Source organism: Tripterygium wilfordii, chromosome 11, assembly GCF_013401445.1.
Source record: "Tripterygium wilfordii isolate XIE 37 chromosome 11, ASM1340144v1, whole genome shotgun sequence".
Taxonomy (NCBI): Eukaryota; Viridiplantae; Streptophyta; class Magnoliopsida; order Celastrales; family Celastraceae; genus Tripterygium; species Tripterygium wilfordii.
The window spans coordinates 12,116,843-12,137,207 of record NC_052242.1 but is presented as its reverse complement, the minus strand read 5'-3'; the positions used below and the strand labels follow the sequence as shown (position 1 = coordinate 12,137,207).

Genomic DNA, 20,365 nt, shown 5'->3' with positions numbered 1-20,365 from the left:
CAAGAGACCTGTTAAGAACAAATATACCACATCGGTTGGGTATGTCCCAACCAATGGGTTTATATGGATAAAATTCACCCTTACATGTCAATTAGGCCATTTCACGGGCCTAAGTGACTTGGGTCAATGCTCAGTTGTTGGACCCACGAGGAACAAATTCGTGAGGGTAATCCGATGTATTCACGGGAACCGGAACCCCAAACCGAACAATATAATTGACATGTATTGAGATGTGGGATTCCAGTTCATCTGAATACATCGGATTATCCTCATGAATTTTTTTCTCATGGGCCCAACAATTGAGTCTTGGCTCAAGTCACTTAAGCTTATGAAAATACTTAATTGACATGTAAGGATGAGTTTTACCCATATAAACCCATCGGGGACGTGGTATATTTGTTCTTAACAAGACTCGTCAAAAGTAACAAGACTCGTCAAAAGCTATGGAGTTTTCAAAATGAAAAATAACAAGCCATGTTCAAAAGGATGGCAGCAGCAGGACCAATGAGTCTCTAGGTGGCCAGCCAACCTTAGTCATTCCAGAAGTCGTAGGCATTTCAAGATCTTCCAGAAATAAAATTGTCATGTACGTATCTATTAGTACTTTTATGGAACCATCAACTTTATAAATTCATAAATGGTTTTAATTTAAGTTAGTATTCATATTTTTATTACAGTTTTGTTTACATATTGTTAAAGTAATCAAGATTAAGCCCCATAATTAAAATCATCTTGTAGTTTAAATATAAATAGTCTTTAATATTAAAATTAGTAGTATTCACGACATGGTATCAGCGCTTTTCAACTACATATAGCAGCGATTAAGAAACCGCGGGTATAATTAAAGTAATATCAGCAGTCATTATTATTATTCCAACGGGTACCAAAACCGCTGGTATAGGAATACCAAAGCCACTTGTACCAATGGTTGGGCGCCCGTTGGCTAAGTCCATACCACGGTTTTATCAAACTATAGTTGCAGTTTTGGTCGCTGGCATAAGCCCATTCTCTTATAATAAATGTACACTTGCGTATTTGGGATGATTGCGTACCAATATTTAAAAATATCGTAAATTTTAAATGGTATTTCTACATTTGTCTAGTTGTACCTATTTTTAGTCCCCTATTAATTTTGTAGATCATTTTTTTAATAAAAATGCATAATTTCCTAAATTCTCTTAATATACTTATATTTCCACCTTTGATGCTAAAATTTTAACCATATAAAGGCCTTCAACCCTATTGTTTTTGCACGGCATAGAAAAACAATCACAAAGAAAAGGCCAATGTAGAGAGGCTGAGTGACAAAGCAGTCATTAAAAAGACGTTTTGGGATAGATCTGAAGTTTTTTTTTTTTTTTACATAAAAATAAAATAAGGCTTGACATTAGTTTCATAGCGAGTCAATGTTGATTAATATTCCTACTCCGTTAGAATACTTGGTGTATTATTAACATGTCCGGTGTCCCTCGAACTCAAAAAGAGGAAAGTTTTATTTCTCTAACCTTGAAAGAGAGGACATTTGAATGTTATGTTTGGTATATATTTTCTGTTTTTATTCAGTAATGCTAGGTAGCCCAAAGCAGACTCAAATCTAGGTGCCTGACTGACTAACCTGATGTCTAGACAAATGAAACAAATTTTGAAAATGTCAAACAATTACCCACTCTCTCTCCCCTCCCCTCACAGAGTCACACTCACGTTCTCTCTCTTTTGCTTTCCTTTTATCTCTCATTTTCCTCTCTCTTCCCCTCATTGTCAAAACCAAGGTTGACTGCCCAGCCACCAATCAAGGTCGGCGATCCACCGAACTAAAGCACCCCTAGCCTTCGTTTGCCGCTGACAATCGCTTACTTCGTTGGAATCTTAGCTTGAAGCCGCGGTCAATGAAAACTTTTAAAGCCCGATCCGGACATCATAGGCCACCCTTCCGCTTGTTTACCTTTCTTTCTTTTTTTTTCTTTTTTTTTTTCTATTTTCTCTTTTTCTAAAAAAAATCACGTCTAAATTTATTAAACGAAACTTTAGATAAAAGTTGTTTGATAGACATTATATCTTCTATGATCATTTCTTATGGCAAGTTTGGTCAATTTTCAGATGCACTAATTATCTTCTACGCTTATGCAGGAGATTATCCCAACTCATAGTCATCAAGAGACTTGTTAAGAACAAATATACCACATCGGTTGGGTATGTCCCAACCAATGGGTTTATATGGATATATAAAAGTCACCCTTACATGTCAATTAGGCATTTTCACTAACCTAAGTGACTTGGGTCAAGGCTCAATTGCTGGACTCATGAGGAACAAATCCGATGTATTCACAGGAACCGGAACCCCAAACCGGGCAATATAATTGACATGTATTGAGATGTGGGATTCCAGTTCATCCGAATACATCGGACTATCCTCATGAATTTTTTTCTCATGGGCCCAACAATTGAGTCTTGGCTCAAGTTACTTAAGCTTTTGAAAATGCTTAATTGACATGTAAGGATGGGTTTTGCCCATATAAACCCATCGGGGACGTGGTATATTTGTTCTTAACAAGACTCGTCAAAAGCTATGGAGTTTTCAAAATGCAAAATAACAAGCCATGTTCAAAAGGATGGCAGCAGCAAGACCAATGAGTCTCTAGGTGGCCAGCCAACCTTAGTCATTCCAGAAGTTGTAGGCATTTCAAGATCTTCCAGAAATAAAACTGTTATGTATCTATTATTACTTTTATGGAACCATCAACTTTATAAATTCATAATTGGTTTTAATTTAAGTTAATATTCATATTTTTATTACAGTTTTGTTTACATATTGTTAAAGTAATCAAGATTAAGCCCCATAATTAAAATCATTTTGTAGTTTTAAATAGTCTTTTATATTAAAATTAGTAGTATTCATGACATGGGTATCAACGCTTTTCAACTACATATAGTAGCTAGAATGAGAGATAACCTGGTTGGTCTGGTTATCTGCCCAGGACCTTGAGGTCCAGGGTTCTATTCTCACCAGGGGGTTTGAGATTTGGGTAGTTTTTCATCCACTGTGGTGGCCTTCATGCCCCTCAAGCATGGCTTAGCGTGTGTGTGGCCGTGGGCCTTTTAAAAAAAAAAAAAAACTACATATAGTAGCGATTAAGAAACCGTGGGTATAATTGAAGTAATATTGGCGGTCATTATTTTTATTCCAACAGGTACCAAAACCTTTGGCTTACTCCATACCACGGTTTTATCAAACTATAGTTGCGGTTTTGGCCACTGGCGTAAGACCATTCTCTTATAGTAAATGTACACTTGCGTATTTGGGACGATTGCGTAACGCATTTTTGTCTAATATTTAAAAATATCGTAAATTTTAAATGGTATTTCTACATTTGTCTAGTTGTACCTATTTTTAGTCCCCTATTAATTTTATAGATAATTTTTTTAATAAAAATGCATAATTTCCTAAATTCTCTTAAAATACTTCTATTTCCATCTTTGATGCTAAAATTTTAACTATATAAAGGCCTTCAACCCTATTGTTTTTTGCACAGCATAGAAAAACAATCACAAAGAAAAGGCCAATGTAGAGAGGCTGAGTGACAAAGCAGTGGAGGAAACCAACCTTAAGAAAATAAGGATATGCTGCTGAAGAAGGTAGTGAATTGATCACTTCTATGAAGTGATCAATTCACTAGCTTTTTTTAGCAAGCATATCATTCTTTTCTAACAATGGGGAAGCTGACCTATGAAATGGAGGTAATTAATTAAGAAGTAGAGGTAAGGGGACTCTCTCTGAATTCCTAACCCTAGTCGGCACTCTTCATTTGATTTCACCTTTTATATTCAAAATACTGACTTGAGTATCGGAATATTCTTTGCTGCCGCCAACCTTTAACCTCTGTGATTTTTGCAGTTCCATGGAGTCATTAAAAAGACGTTTTGGGATGGATCTGAATTTTTTTTTTTTTACTTTTACATAAAAATAAAATAATTGATTTTGAAGCATGAATGTTCAACTAATTTATGTAATTATTGTTGATGATCTTTAATTTGTTGAAGTGGCTTAGCTTATTGTTTAATTTTTATTGAAATCAAAAGTGTTTTAGATTACAAAGCAAAGGCAGAAATTTCAGCAACAAAAATGGGTTACCAGCCTAGTTTACTAGTGATGATGCGAAGCGTGGTCAACAAAGAAGGAATTCGATACGACAACAGTTTATAATAGATCAATCAGCCTAGAATTGAACAAAGTTGGGTTAGGGAAGAATATCTTATTTTCCTAAAAGTCGACAAAAGCGGCTCTCTCAAGAGAAGAAGCAATAGTGAAGCCAAACCCTAATCGAACTCTATTTAATAAAAAAAAATAAACATTAATTCAAGTAGAAAATTCCCAAACATACGGAAAATAATAAAAACAAGCTTAAAATGATAAAAATACTAAAAGTGACTGAAAATCCATCGAATCGTCTTTTTTAGGCTGAAAATTTGCTTAAACACACATTTCGAAATAATCTTCAATTTGATATATTATGGGCTCAAAATAGACAATCGAATCCAAAGATACGGTCATTTTAACGAACAGGGGTCAAATGCATTGTTTACAATTCAAATCCACATAAAACTCATCAGTGACTGGATCAAAACTTTGACAATAAGATAAGCATGAACTAGTTTTTTTGATAGATCAATTGGATCAACTAAGATAAGCATGAACAAGTTTTTTTGATAGATCAACTGGATCAACTAGTTGATCCAGTTGATCTATTAAAAAAACTAGTTTATGCTTATCTTATTGTCAAAGTTATAAAATATTACTTCTTGTAGATTGAAATTGAAAATTATTTGTTTAATCCACTATACGCAATATATGCTTGGTTGTTAAGTATAGTTTGTGATATAGTTTTTTTTTTTTTTTTTTTCTTTTTGTGAATATAGGGAAGGGGATGGGGATGGGGATGATCGAACTCGAGATCTCATGAGATATCACACACGAGTACCATATGAGCTACTCGGGAGTACGCATTGCATATATTGTACTTAAGAAATTAAATACAATTCATAATATAAATTATTATCTAGATATATCTTTATTGAATTATATAGATATGTATCGTCCAAAGAAAAAAAAAAGATATTATAGATAAATTTAAAAAAGACTACTAATTTAGTAAGATTAAAAAGACAAAAATGTCCCGGCTGTATAGTTTCTTAAACAATATTTTATTGGATTTTTTTTAGAAGAAATATTAGGAATCAATTCTTACCCTTCTTGCAAATATATAAAATAAAAGGAATCAATTCTTACCCCTCTTGCAAATATATGAAATAAAAGAAATTGGTTGTAGCTATGCTTTATGCTATTTTAAAAATACTAATGAAATTGTTCATGTATTCACAGAGTTGTGTACAGGTTTTGTTTTTGTTTATAAGCCTTGCAATTCTACGGCACATATCAATTTAATCCAATAAAGTATGATAAAACCACGGAGCACAAATCACATTAATCCAACAATGTATGATAAAACCACGGAGCAATACGGAAAAGGATTTGCTGGAATGATTTTAGTAATTTCACATTATCTGCACCATTGAATGCATTGAATGTAGTGTTGTCAAATCAATGCATTGTTGCATTGGATGGTGGAGATTAGATGAAATTGCTGAAATAATTTCAGCCCCTCCTATCCCGAGCAATACCTCAGGTAGTAATATTTCCATATTTAAGACGAATGACGTTAAAGTCGAAAGTTTAAACCAAATGAGAGTATTTTGTTAGAATTTTCTTGGTTCTGTGAATTTGTCCACTTCCGGAACGAGTTAGGAGATTCATTTCTCCCGCATGGACTTCGACCCAGTCTTACCTATCGTCAGCGTGGTGCGGACTGTTTTAGTGGCTAGAGATTTACGCCAACTCAGTTGTCTGAATCTCATGCTGAGCTGAGAAATTTACCCACTTCCGAAGAGGGATTAGAAGCCTCATTTCTTCTGCATGGGCTTCGACACAGTCTTACATGTTGTCAACGTAAATCGGACTATTCTAACGGCCTGAGATTTACACTCACTTAGTTATCCGAATCTCATGCTGAGTTGAGTGGTTCCTTAGTCACCAAAATAATATATGGTAATATAATTAAGGGTTTCACGTGCTATTGCCACATGGGTAGAATTTGTCATCAAAACGAACACATGCACCGTAAAAAATGAAACCAAACAAAGAAATTTCATTCACCTCTCCTCTCCCCCCATTTCACCCCAACCAAATGTATAATAGTAAGTATGGGAGAGAATAACCCGTACGTGCGAGTCTGGATAACTCGTACGCGAATCCACTCACCGCCCACTTCTCATCATCCATCAGCCTCCTGAGTCCTGACTGAACAAACCTTGCGTAAGCTTCCACCACAACCAAGTGCCGTGACGGTGCCAACCTCATCCTCATCATTTTAGGACCACTTTCTCTCTGTTTCTACCTCTCTCGCTCTGTTTCATTGCGTGCTTTGTGGTGTCCACAGGCACGTCATCACAAGCACCAATTCTTTTATTATGCCTTATCTCCTTATCTACTCTCTTCTCTTCCGCAACTCTCAGTTTTTTTAGGCAGAGCGCGACCTCCTGGTAGGCCATTCCTTCTCCTCCATCATCCGTTCATTGATATTTTATTATTGCAATCATACAAACAAATACACTAAAAGACAAAACAATTATATATATATATATATATTATTGACTAACTAATCAAAACCTTTCATCATCACTATCTGTTAATACTGTTACAAACTAGACCAGAAACCGATGATCATATTCATCGCCAAAACATGCTTCGGAACTCTTTGATTTTGATTCCTTAATTTCACATACCCAGAAACAAAGATGTATTTTTCAATTATGAAAATAAAAATATTACTATAAGTCTATAGAGAAAGAAAAAAAGAAAAAGAAAAGAGAGGATTATTAACAGTTGCTAGGCAGGGTATGATGATGATGATGATCATGTGTGTGATCAATCTTCATCGGAATTTTCTGGGTTTGGGTACTGATTCAAATCGGGTTTCTTGTTGACCCGACTCGATTCAGGCTCTGATGATTGGATGTTTTGTAGAGCGTCCACTTTGGCCCCAACTTCGGTGGCTCGCTTGCGTATTGAAGCGGCGGACATGTCGTGAAGCTCGTCTTCTTGGAAGACTAAGTCGGGGAAATTAAGCCGAGCCGATGGCCCCCGGAGGTAAAAGACGGCTGTGTCGTAGGCTCTCGCGGCGGCTACAGGGGAGGAGTAAGAGCCGAGCCAAATCCTCGACCGCTTATTGGGCTCCCTAATCTCCGCAACCCACTTGCCCCACTTCCTCATCCTTATTCCTCTGTAGGGTTTGTCGTAATTCCTCCCCTTTCGCTTCTCTGCTGCACTCGTTGAAGTCGAACAGCACTCTCCAGCTTCCATGGCTTCACAGACTCGCCCCGTCTCCCTCTGTTTCATCCCCTGTTATCTTCTCTGGAAACATGAAGAAACCACGAAAAATGGATTCTAAATCATGGACTGGTGTGTGTATATATATATAATGAATTGAATAAAGAAATGGAAGAGAGAGATGATTTATGTTCCTACTTGGCTGCTAGTCTGTCGTCTGAGCACGGCCGCCACGTTGATCATCTCTTGGAAGATAAATTCAAAACTGGCCGACACAATCCATCACCTCCCAAACATTTTTATTTATGTTCTGTTCATATATATATATATATATATTATACACATAGTTGATACTTTTGTTTGATGAGTATATCTGGTTTTCTTTTTTGTTAGGGAGTTATGTGCACATCCACATAATCTGAAATGCAAGCATGCTTTGAATCCACGTAGCGATTTTGTGGACATATGTGAGCTGCCGACGTGTATATATACATATATAGATATAGATATAGATATATAGTTGCGCCTCCAGCACGCAAACTATATATATATGTTTAGTGTGAAAGTGAAGTCACCACTGAATTTTGCTATGCTTGGCCTTTAATTGATTTATATTTATGGGGTTTTTGTCAAACTAGAAGATGAGATGATGCCAATTTTGATGTTGGAGTTGCGGCAAAGTGGAGTGAATTGATAGAGAGAGAGAGAGAGAGTAGGTCGGTGGTTGATGAATGGAGGTTGAGAGCGACATTCCATCCAAGCAATGCTTGATAAGTATCAAAATATGGAGAATTAGTTCCTGTTTGGTTCAAAGAAAAATGAAAAAAGGAGTCTTGGTGGGATGGTGTCCATCCATCTTAATCGTCCTAGTGTTTTTGAATAGTTTTAGTTAATTACCGCAGATTTTGAGAAATAAGTGTTGTTCATCACAGGATCTGATTGGGGGGTGTACTTTGTAGTAGCAGTTGATAAGAGGTATGCGGTGAGACAACAGTTTTTGTGGATGATTGATTAGCATACTAAGACCACCTGTACTTTGATAATGTTTTTTGTTGGCTATTTGTCCTTTCTGGTTGTAGAATCGAATGAATCCATATTACGTGGATCTCACCAAATGAACAAAGCCAGAGTCCAGTGTGATCTTATACAGTTATATATACACTCTCTTTGTTGGCAAAATTGTCCAACTTGGAGGCTCTGTAACAGTGGCGTACCCGAGTCTTCGAGTTATGTATATATTACTTTAAGGGTACGTTTGGTATGAGGGTAAGAATTTGGGGGTATAATTTGTTATCCATGTAAATGTTACAAGGGTAATAATAATTATGGAGAATAAGTGTTACCATTGTTTGGTAAAGAAGGGTAAAATTTACCCAAGTATTCATTACTCTTGTTTGTTACGATTATACATTACTGGTGTAATACCATTACCCTTGTTTGTTATTATTGTAATGAACCAAACTAGAAAAAAGTGAGATTATGTTTTTTATTGTTACGACTATCATGTACCAAAATTTTAAAAATATAGATACATATGCATATATATACACACACAGCCAGACATATATATATATATAATAACAATTGTTAACAATTTCAACAAAATAATCTCATAACATTCAAATCCATGACAAAGACGTAACACAAGAGTAGGGGTCATCATTTAGCCCGCGGGCCTAGGTCCGAGCTCGGCCCTGCCCGACCCCTTGGGCTGGCATGGGCTCCATTTTTTGGGTCGGCCCAACCCGAAGCCAGACACCTCAGGCCAATTTTGGCTCAGCCCGAGCCTGACCCAAGCCCGACATTATTTATTTTTATATATATATAATATGTATATATTTATATTTATATATATATATATAAAATATGTATGTATATATATAATACACACACATACACAGACAATGCATGCACTATCTGTGTATATGTATATATGTATGTGTATTATATATATATATGTATATATATATGTATATATATACACAGAAAGTGCATATGTATATATATATATGTATATATATACATCATGATAGTGCATATATATATATGTGTGTATGTATATGTGTGTATATATATATGTATATAAGTATATATATACACAGACAGTGCATATGTGTGTGTATATATATCTCTGTGTGTGTATGTATATGTGTGTGTGTATATATATATATGTGTGTATATACACACAGACAGTGCATATGTGAGTGTGTATATATATATATACATATATATATAATATATAATATATACGTATATATATAATATATATACATATATATATAATATATAATATATATGTGTATATAATATACATATACATATATATATAATATATAATATATATGTGTATATATAACTTATAGGCTTTTAAAATTTTTTCTTTAAAGGGGTAATATGTTGGAGTAAAACTTCTCATTACTTTTTATTACCCAGGTCCCCCCACTAGTAAACTTTATGTGTAAAAAATAAGCTCAATTACTAAAATTTATTACAGGAGTAAAAGTTATACTGACATAACAAACACAAGTAAACTTAAAATTTAATTACCCTTGTAACTATTACACCACATTACCCTTGTACCAAACGCACCATAAATGTGACATCTTTGTAGCTTTTTTAGATGCAAAATCATTAATTATATTGGTGTAATCAATTTTTTTCTACCAAATCACTTTCAAGAGATAACATAGCTTACTCATTTAACATTTCTTATGACTACTATACTATTAATAACTTTATTTTTTTTCAAAAATATGGGACCCTGAGAATTTGGGAGCCCTAGATGACCGTCAATCTCGCCAGCCCTTAGGAACGCCCTTACTCTGTAGGCGATAAAGTATATGGTAAATTGGTAATAATGAGATACGTATTGTATATTGATTTGTAATGGGATTACTTTGGACAAAATTAAATGTGGGATCCCCAAGTCTTTTGAGACGGGTTTAGGGTTGAGCATGTACATCTCATAGTGTAGATGAGTTTATGCAAGTCTTTTGAGACGGGTTCGGTATTGAGCACGTACATCTCCGAGTGTAAATAAGTGTAATACATTTACATTACAAAAATCAATATTAAGTGAATGCGAAATTGATCCCAAAAGTGTTGACTTTGTACTGCATCCAAGAACTGATTTTGTCCTATTAATTTGAATCTTTTATGTGGCTGGGAAAAAGAGGATTTGGATTTTTTTTCCCCTCCTCTCGGTGTCTCTTCTCCCTACTGCTTGTGAAGCTGCAAGTTTGTGCTACTTTTAACGTGTAACCAATGTGACATGGGAAGTGAAAATGCTAGAATTGCAAGAACAGAGATATCGATGCAGCACTAAGAGATTGATGCAGCACGGGAGGTGAAATTGCTGGAACCATGTTGCTTCAACTAATAATTTTCGGATAATCATTCACAGACTTCATTAATAGTTTAATACTCCAACACCAACCACCACTAATTACAAGGTCTTTGCCACACTTCGGTTCTACATCATAGTACTAACTTCTAAGTAAAAGACATTAAGCTTGAAAACAAACATATAAAGAAATAAGCTTTTCACAAAGCTAAAGCGCATATGGGGCTCCAGAATCTGATCTAGACAACAATCAGTGAACTGGGGAAGGCAAGGATGTTGAAATAAATATGACGAATTAGAGGCGAAAACATAGTTTGTTCACTATGATTCAAGAGTAATATATGATCCCAATACTTCAGAAGAAAAGGAAAATCGTCCCAATATACTGAGGATAATCAGATACATACTTTCATATTATTCTTGAGACAAGTAATGCATACAAGTCCAGAAGCATAGCTTACCTATTTTCGAACAGCACGTCTAAGGAAAAGAGTTGGTGCATATGTACTCAGATCACCTTCGCTCCTCACCACTGCAAGAGTAGGATATTTATGACTTAAATATGTTTATCTACTCTCATTCTCTCTGTGCATATTCCAGACCTTCAGCCTTGGCCTGGAACTGGAAGGCTATCAGCCATGCAGATCAAATAGTAGAAACAGTCACTAAACTTTAATCTTTGATGAAAAATACAAATGCAACTTACATACTGTTTTGACTGCATAAGTTTATGGGGGAAAAAAGCTTCTTTTGGCACCACAACCACGTGACAGAACATTCACGGAATTTTTGCTGGCAGCTAGAAGGACCAAGACACACAATAAGTGCTAAGTTCTAGTAAATACATCAAAGAAAATGCAGTGTTCATGTCTGCTTCAAGCTTTGATAGAGGATCACCCAAGAACAGATTAGTAGAATAAGAAACAAGGAACCTGCCTAATTCTGATGATTCTTCTCATGCTTGGAAAATATACAATAATGCAAACAATAAAATTTTAAATCGCTCAAAAAGGTTGCCAGCGCAGGTTAATCAGCTGCGTGGTGGTTGGAAAGCTTTGGGAACCTGCAAGACAAATAAAAGTGTTGAATTCCATGGCCCCTGATTGGCCAAAGCCACTCTGAAACTTACTGAAACTTAGGTTAGGTTATAGGAGAGTCGAGTGAAAATTCTTTTTGTTGAGACAGATTAGCCAATGTTTCAGAATCCTTTACCTATGGTGTCTTTCTCCAATTTATAAGAGTAGAGTTTATTGGACAATACTCTTCTCTTGGGAAAACTTCATAGGCAAGAATGCCCAATTCGAAACTTGGTGAACAAAAATTTCTAGGACAAGGAATGAAGTTTCTTGTTTCCTGATTGGTTAGCTCAGTCCGACGTGTTCAACTCCTCCTACACAAAATCCATCACCCATACCATCAAGGCGTCAATTTATCCTGCTCATTAATTTAAAAACTTCCTGCACTAATCCCTCAATAAAAAACTACATCAAGTATAGACCTACTGAACACATTTTCCTAAACATGGTCACGGAAATCCAGTAATAACTCTAACCAGCGTAAGCAATACTCTGCCTAATCAAAATTTTCAAACCTAAAGTTATGACCATTTCGCTTATGTCAAACGTAAACGAATAATCACTTGCTTCATCAGGTCAATATCTTTTTACTTTGTTCACACACAATATTATTTTTTTCTTTTTTCTTTACCACCTTACATCCTCAATCATTTACGTGGTTACAGTCTCATCATTTTTCCAGTTTTCAACGTAGCATAGCCTCGGGAAAGAGCCATCAGAGTTATTGTGCATCGAAATAGTTTAGAGATTAGAACATTCGAAGCTCAGCGACAATGAAAGATGATTTAGAGAGCATACATATCAAATAATTTGCCAACAAAGCATTCGATCATATCTATACAAGCAGTCTAAATAATTATAATTGAAACTAATATCTAGCTATGCAGTGCCAACTGCTGAGATCGATGCAAGTGCTGAATCTCTCTTAGACACTTGGCATGGGACATCAGATAAACGCAGTATAACTAATCCATATGTTGCAAATCTACTCAACAAAATCAAAATTTAAGTAAATCATCTGGAGCAGAAATGTACCGTTTGCAGGAACGAGGGCATCAAGCACCATACATTAGTGCAATCTGCGTAAGGATGCAGATTTGCACATCATGGCGTACCAGGTTCTGATCATATTGATATAGCAAATGACCAGAAGGGCTAAACTGAGTGTTTAAGTGGGTTTCTATCTATGCTGTAAATTGAACCATGGCCCTAACTCTTCTGTAATTTAATCTCCCCGTCCAATCTGCAAACTATTCCAATTTCATAAAAGAATGGGATGGTGCACAACTGCAGATAGTACATTATCAATCAGACATTTATCACTATAACTACATCTACAAAAGTAAAAAACCACCATCTTCCTCATCCTCACTATCCCAAAACACATAGTCCTGGTCATCATCATCTTCTTCTTCTTCTTTTTCACCCTCTGAAAATGCCGAAATCCTTGTGCCATTAAACTCAGACCTACCCGCCACAAGCTCATTCACTAAATTATTCAAATCTCTCCCATCATCAAAATACGTAACAGAAAACGACTCATCATCCCTCTCAAAGTCTTCCTGTCTACTCTCCCTACTCTTAGGGACCAAATCCTTCTCCGTAACCTCCCCGCTCTCAACTCCTGCCCAGGGCACCCACAAATCCGCATGCCTCCCCAGCGCCCTGTCCCAATCCCCCACCACCACCGTCCCCAATTTCTCCTCCCTCGCCTTCCTCAACATGTCAGAAAAATCTGAATCATCGGATACCAAGATAAGCCAATCAATCCCTCTAGTCATTGAATGTTGCATCTGCCTCTTCACTGCCCAATCCGCAGCCTGTGGCTTATCCTCCACCGTCTTCACATAAACCCCTGCCCTCCTCAGCTCCGCCGCCAAACCATACCCCATTTTCGGTGTGACCAATTCCCTCGCTGCTTCGTTGTACTTTTCGTTCCCACTAATAAATCTCTCCTTGTATCGCTGTCTCTTCTTTCCCTTCAATGATCTCATTCTATTCAATTTCTTTTGCCGCTCTCGCTCGTGAAGTTGCTTGAAATGTTTCTTCAAATCAAGACTCGTTTTACATTTGCGTCCACAGACCTTACACACGTAGGCCTCCGCCGGAGTGAACAGCCCTTTCCTCTCGAGAATTTCAAACTGTTTGCGTTCGCGCCGTTCCTCGACGACCCACATCGGGAGATGAATGAAAGCGTGGCGATTCGCGTAGGCCGACATGTCAACGACTTCCCCGAATTTCTCCGCCACTTTCTTAAGCGCCATTGCAGCCTGGTAAGGCGGACCACGAGGGGGTTTGTTGTCGAGGTCCCACAAGACAACAACTTTTTTCTTTTTTGGAGTGTAGACGCCCTCCCTGTTCTTCACCATGTCTATATCGTAGTCCGCAGCGCTCCCTCGGACACGCCATCTCCGTGCAGTGAGGTTCTGCTTTACAGGTTGTAATGTGAGAGCGAGTCTCGTGGACAAATCCAGAGACAGAGAGAAATGGAGGTTGGTCCTGTACAATTGAATCGGCGACTTCAGTGACAGAGGAAAAATGGGTTTTCCAGGTATTGCGTCTACTGCGACACAGAGAGTCCCCATGACTCCTTTCGAGGGTTTCGCTGCCCTCTTGATTTTTCATTCCCAAAGAGAAGGGGAGAGATTCCGATAAGATGTATTGTGGATCAGTCACAGCATTGTGGGTTTTTCCGTTTTAGTAGGCAATTGTGGGCTCAGTTGTCACTGCAGCCCATGAATATGGACACAACTTAAGGCCCATTATATAATAATAAAGAGCCTGAAGTTAGAACCTAAGTTCAAGCCTCAAGGAGAATTACATGGGCCTAAGTATTTGAGCCCATTGGGCTTTAGGATTAGAAGAGTGTTTATTTATGATGTAATTTCAACGTCAAATGGCGCTGTCAGATCTTTCGAGCAAGACTAGGAAAAAAAGCAATCATTCCTTTGTGGTAAGCCCTGTCTGGGACGAGTGAGACAAAATGAGCTCTTACTTACATGTTTTTGCCATGGAAAAAAAGCCTTTATTTTATATTTTTTTACAGGGTAATTAATAATTATAATTCTGAATGCTGGCCTTTTTTTTTCATTATCCGTTTCCCATTTTATCTTTCTAAAAAGAATTCTTTGTAAAATATTGAATTATCTTTTGACTTACATTAATGTCTTCAATTTTTCCCTTAGGTTTAATGATTAATTTTGTCCTTAAATCAAGGTAATTATCTTAAGAATTATGATATGAACTTTCACTCAACTACTATGGAATTTATGAATAATGAAATCCCATATTGACCCACATTTTTTTTATGAAATGATTCAGGTGCAACAAATTAATTATAGCTAATTAATAAATTATAATAAAAAATTGAGTGACCAACAAAGGTGGGGGTTCATGATATTAAAAAAAACAAAATATAATATAAGTTTGGTTGGTCCTAGTAGACATGACGACTGTAGTTGGACCCCGGTACTTACAACAAATACTACTTAATTAGTTCTCTATTGGACTAAAATACCTAAAAAAAATAAGAGAGACAAAGGCATTCGGTATCCCTCTCGTTTGTTCAATAATTTAAACAAAAGAAAGAAAACAAAAATATGACGAGAAATCATATATATATATATAGATAGATATTAAATTCCACCAAAGTATGCCTGACCAACAGAATAATATTAGGGGTGCTTTACAAAATTACAATCCACAATTAAATGTAGAACGTCGACATCAAACTTACAGCCTCCTAGATAAACCAACATCAACACGCTCAATTTAAACCCAATAGCCATATAATTACATGTATCTCCTTAAAAACAACCTTGATATTCAAATCCGTACTTATCTAGACAATAGATGTCTTTTACACCAAACATCTCTCGATGCATCAAACTTTACTGATGACACGCGGGGCCTACCCTCACATTGTCCCATCCACCAACCAAAGCTATCGATGGCAGGATTGGGACATATCTCGAGACTAACATCTAGCGACTAAAAGTGGTAACCCTGAACCAAAAAACTTCCACTAACCTAAGGACACGTGTCCATTTGGAGGAGATTCATAAAGCAAAGACCCTTCACAATCAAAGGGATCTTCTCCTTTTCTCGAGCCTCTCACTTTTCTAGCTATCTTGCGATTCACAATCTTCACTTGATTTTTATTAGTTGACATCTAGGTTATTCACGCAATTGTTAGTGTCGTGATCGTCGGAGGATCTTTAGCTGACACTCATTGGTGTTCAAGGCCTCTAACCATATTCTTTTGTTGATTTTACAGATCGTTGGTTGCCCTCTTAAATATTCTTGGATTGCAGATTCGACCCCCTAAAAAGTACAAATAACTTTTCAAATTTGTAGAGCCGCCAAAAAGGAGGAGACATAGCCAATAAGAAGGAGCTACCGCCAATAAGAAGTTGTCGCCACCAAGAATGCATGTCTCCCCAAGGAGTAGCCGCCACCAAGTAGGAGGAGACGTTGTCGCCAAGGGGTAATCCTGCCAAGAAGGTCTCCTTACGAACATTTTTTAGTATTTCTCTCTAAAAGTTTTATATAAATAATTGAATGGAGAGGCATAAATAACTTCTCTCAAAATTTTAAAGTCTCCAAGGAGGATAGCAAAGGAGGAGGAGGAGCCACCGCAAGGAGGAGGAATCACCAAGAAGGAGGAGCTACCACCAAGTAGGAGTTGCCGCCACCAAGAAGGAGGAGTCTCCCCCGAGGAGTAGCCGCCACAAAGTAGGAAGAGCTCCTGCTAAGCGCAAGTTGTCGCCAAGTGGGAGCTTCTGCCAAATAAGAGTCATTTCCAAGGAGGAGCCGCCATCAAGTAGTAGTACCAGGGGAGGAGCGCCTGAAGTAAGAAATCCTCTTTGAGCAAGGTTCTTTCATTTGGCCAAGTTAAGTCCCACATTCTCCAAATTAAATCAACAAGAATTCTTTGCAACTTCCTAGATCAAATAAACAGTCAGTCTCTGCAGCCTCCTAAATCAAATGTGTCGAAAAGTCTCCATCAATCTTTTAAATCAAGTTGGTGGTCTCCAAATCAAATCAAAAGTATGCGGATGAAATCAAGGCCTCTCATGCACAAAATAAAATTAAAAGCCCCGCAGATCAAGTTGACACCTCAAATGCATCAAATAAAGTGAATATATCCAGGGCACTAACACCTCAAAAGTATCAAATTAAGTAAACGTATTGAGGGTACTAAACCAAGTTAACGCCTTCAAAAAGATATTAAACCCAACTCAAGTCATAGCCACCTCAAATTCAAATCAAGTCAAAATCAAATGCAAATAAATCAAAATTTTCCCAAACGTTAATAATAGGATAACACAATAGAAGAGTCCAAGTCAAAGATGTGCGAACCCAATCTCATATTAAATTCAAATTATTCCAATTATTATCGCAATTTTACATTTTGAAGGAATTATTGTCAATAGAGGGGATGTACCCTTCATGCATGCATGTATCCATTGTCTAGGTAAGCCTTTTTGGAGTCCTACACACCCTATATATAATAAGACAAGATTTCCAACCCCCATATCGTTTTTGTGTCGAACTGTTCTATAAGTCTCTATTCTTATTTTTCAACATAAAAGCAACGTGATTAACCGTCAGCAGACAAATAACTAGAAACACCAGCAACAACCATCAACTCAATGTTGTTCTTGATCTGCTTTGATTTGTTTCTTTTTTTGCCCTTTTGACAGTCTCGGTCTTATCCCACTCACAGAACAAAACAAGCCAAACCTTTGAGAAAATGGAACAATGAAAAGTCTTTTGACATTCTAGAAGTTGAAAAAATCTCTTGAAATCACCAAAAAAGAAAAAAATCAAATCAAATTAGTGCGTCAACAAAGACTGTCGGGTCTGGTTAATTAATTAATTCATGTCAGGAAATGGGTTATAAAAAGAAATTAATGTCAAATGCGAAATGGCCACCACTTTGTTAATTTTGTCCGTCTCCTCCTGCCTTTCTTGAACTAGTCTCAGTCAACGCTCTCATGTCCTCTTCATCCTCTCCTTCTTCTACTTCCTCTGTTTCTCTCAAAACATTATTATTCCAACAAGAATCGAAACGCCGTTGACATTCTTTCATTACGCAAAGCAACCCAATTCAGCAAAGCCATGGTTGGATGGCCGCATCTACTGGTGACGGGAGGTTCTGTGGCGGTTGTTACGACTCTGTTGATTGTATTGATATGGCGATTGTTTTTTTTCAAAAAGCACAAAACTTTAGAGGTCACCACGACGAGACCTGCAACTAATAATAATCAGATTCAGAGCATACAAGATGGGGTTGCGAAGGTTCACCAAGAGAGTCGGATTCCGAGTCCCAATCTTCATCGACCTGATTCGGACGCCAAATTCAAAAGAGGGAATAATTTCAATGTGTTTCGACGAGGGGTTTCATCGAAGCCTCTGTTCAATTGGGCAGATCATCCGGCGATGATCACAGATGCGGTTGAGAATGGGTGGTCGAGATTTGGGTTCACAGGGCACTACGTGTCGTCTCCGTCCGCACGATCGTCGCTGTTGGGTTTTTGTGCGGCTGGAGATTATAACAGAGAAGCAGAAGCAGAGATTAGTTGGGAAGTTTGTCAAGGATCAGCTGATTTTATGCAAAAAATAAGGCTAAATCCAGGAGGATTCAAGAGAAAAAACCCAAGCAATCTTTCCATGTCTGCTGCTTCTGTCATCAGAACTGCTCTGCCTCTACCAGGACCTCCTTTGGGGAATCTGTCTTTCCCTCAAGAAGCATATTTTGAGATCACAATTTTGTTTAGTCCCAGGGAAGAAAATGATTCAGTGGGGAGCAACAGTAAGGAAAGTGAGAGGAGTAAACTTATTCAGATTAATCAAAATCCGAAAACAAATTCGGATTCTTTAGTCCATGTTAGCAGCAGCAGTCATAGAATCAGCAACATTGAAGAGATGAGGTTTGCGGTGAAAGATGATTATGGAAAAGAAGAAGCAGTGGTTCTGTCAATTGGACTCACTGCAGGTGGGTCTTTGCCTCTCAAACTCCCTGGAACATATCCAGGATCAATTGGATTCAACTCCACTGGTTCTGTCTTTCTTGATGGTAAACTCAATTCTATCCTCCTCTCTTGTTTTCTTGTCAATTACTGTTACAATTTTTGTTTGGCATCAGCAAATTTTTCAGGTCTGTGAAAATCATGATTTAAGTAAAGGTGACAACCCACGATTATAGTGGTCCACCATATGACTTGGCCATGAATATGAGACAAAGAATAACCAGCATTGTTGTCTAAAGTGGCAAGTTACACTGTATCTAACAGTAGTAGGTATAAACATGTTGACCAAATAAATGAATCAGGGATTATATATCTCTACTCAATGATGATTTAAGATGTTTGACAAGGGAATACGTGGCCCATTGCGAGAGTCTTGTGCGCATGCTTCATTTGTAATATGTGTTACAGGTTTCAAATCGGGGAAATAGTCTCTCTGTGCATAGTAACAAAATTCACTCATGATTGTCGCTCTTGCAGGAATGAAACTTGTGTTTGAATCTGTAAGGACAGAGTGGGGAAGAACAGGTAAGGTAATTGGGTGCGGATATGATCCTAAGCAAAAGAAAGTTTTCTTCACAGTAGATTCGGAGCTGGTGCACGTAATACATTGCAAGTCAGATGAGTTTGGGAGTCCCCTGTATCCAACTCTTGCAGCAAATGCAGACATACTGGTTCTTGTTAATTTGGGACAAAGTACATTCAACTATGCACCAGCAAACGCGCAACGCACCCCGAATCCTTGCTTCATTGGTCCTCTAGTGAAGTCACCTGCATTAGGGTATGAAGACAGCAAGGAACTCTTCTCAATGGGAAGAATTGATTCTCAATGGCTTAATCGAAGCGTGGCCAGAGGTAGCCTCAACAACCACAATGGTGTCAATAAAGAAGTAGATTTTGATGAGGAATCTGAGGCTGATTTGTTTGAAATTGTGTTGGAGAGTAGTGGAAGGTCTCCTAACACCACTTCATAACAGCAATGGAATTCATTTTGGGTCTTTAGAATGAGAGGACGAATCTCTGGAATTTGCAGTGGGTTTTTGGTTGATGAAATGCATAGACAGAGACAACTTTGTGAAGAATACAAATACAGGGTACATACAAAAGTTTCTTTTGGGGGATTATTCATTATTGTTGTTTGAACATTTCTTTTATTGCCTGGCCCTCAATGTATTTATACCTTGCCAAATATACATTTCTCATCCATGTATATATATAAAACACTGAAATCCATTCAAGACATGTGTGTTGACCTTTTGGGATGTCTGCTGTAAGCAAAGTCTCACTCGCTTTCTATCAATAAGGTATTTTCCTTTGGCTAAGTAGTAAGACAGTATAGGAAGAACAAAATCATGCAGACCCGATATATTTATGGAAATCAAATAACAATAAACGGACAATATTATTATTATTAATATGAGTGAATTGAGATTGCTAACGACAATATTATTAGATAACTCAAAATTTTTAGGATATGAGGTGTCTTGTGTTGTTCAAATTAGATTAGATGATAAGATGCAATATTGACTTTGTT

The 20,365-nt window shown here is 37.2% G+C and overlaps 3 protein-coding genes across 3 annotated transcripts; 1 reads left to right on the top strand and 2 right to left on the bottom strand.

The window, feature by feature from the left end:
• Positions 1-6,699: 6,699 nt before the first annotated feature.
• On the bottom strand, positions 6,700-7,735 carry LOC120009603 (ethylene-responsive transcription factor ERF011-like). Its single transcript, XM_038860256.1, has 2 exons — positions 7,580-7,735; positions 6,700-7,465 (listed from the first exon to the last, which is right to left on the bottom strand). Exon 2 carries the CDS (start codon positions 7,448-7,450, stop codon positions 6,980-6,982), a length of 471 nt encoding a protein of 156 aa, XP_038716184.1. The 5' UTR covers positions 7,451-7,465; positions 7,580-7,735; the 3' UTR covers positions 6,700-6,979.
• A 5,031-nt stretch (positions 7,736-12,766) lies between these two features.
• LOC120009602 lies at positions 12,767-14,536 on the bottom strand. Its single transcript, XM_038860255.1, has one exon. It carries the CDS (start codon positions 14,383-14,385, stop codon positions 13,135-13,137), a length of 1,251 nt encoding a protein of 416 aa, XP_038716183.1. The 5' UTR covers positions 14,386-14,536; the 3' UTR covers positions 12,767-13,134.
• A 3,201-nt stretch (positions 14,537-17,737) lies between these two features.
• LOC120008871 lies at positions 17,738-20,088 on the top strand. The gene is made up of 2 exons (XM_038859237.1): positions 17,738-18,881; positions 19,312-20,088. The coding sequence occupies exons 1-2, from the start codon at positions 17,924-17,926 to the stop codon at positions 19,803-19,805; spliced, it is 1,452 nt and encodes a 483-aa protein (XP_038715165.1). The 5' UTR covers positions 17,738-17,923; the 3' UTR covers positions 19,806-20,088.
• The last annotated feature ends 277 nt before the right edge of the window (positions 20,089-20,365 follow it).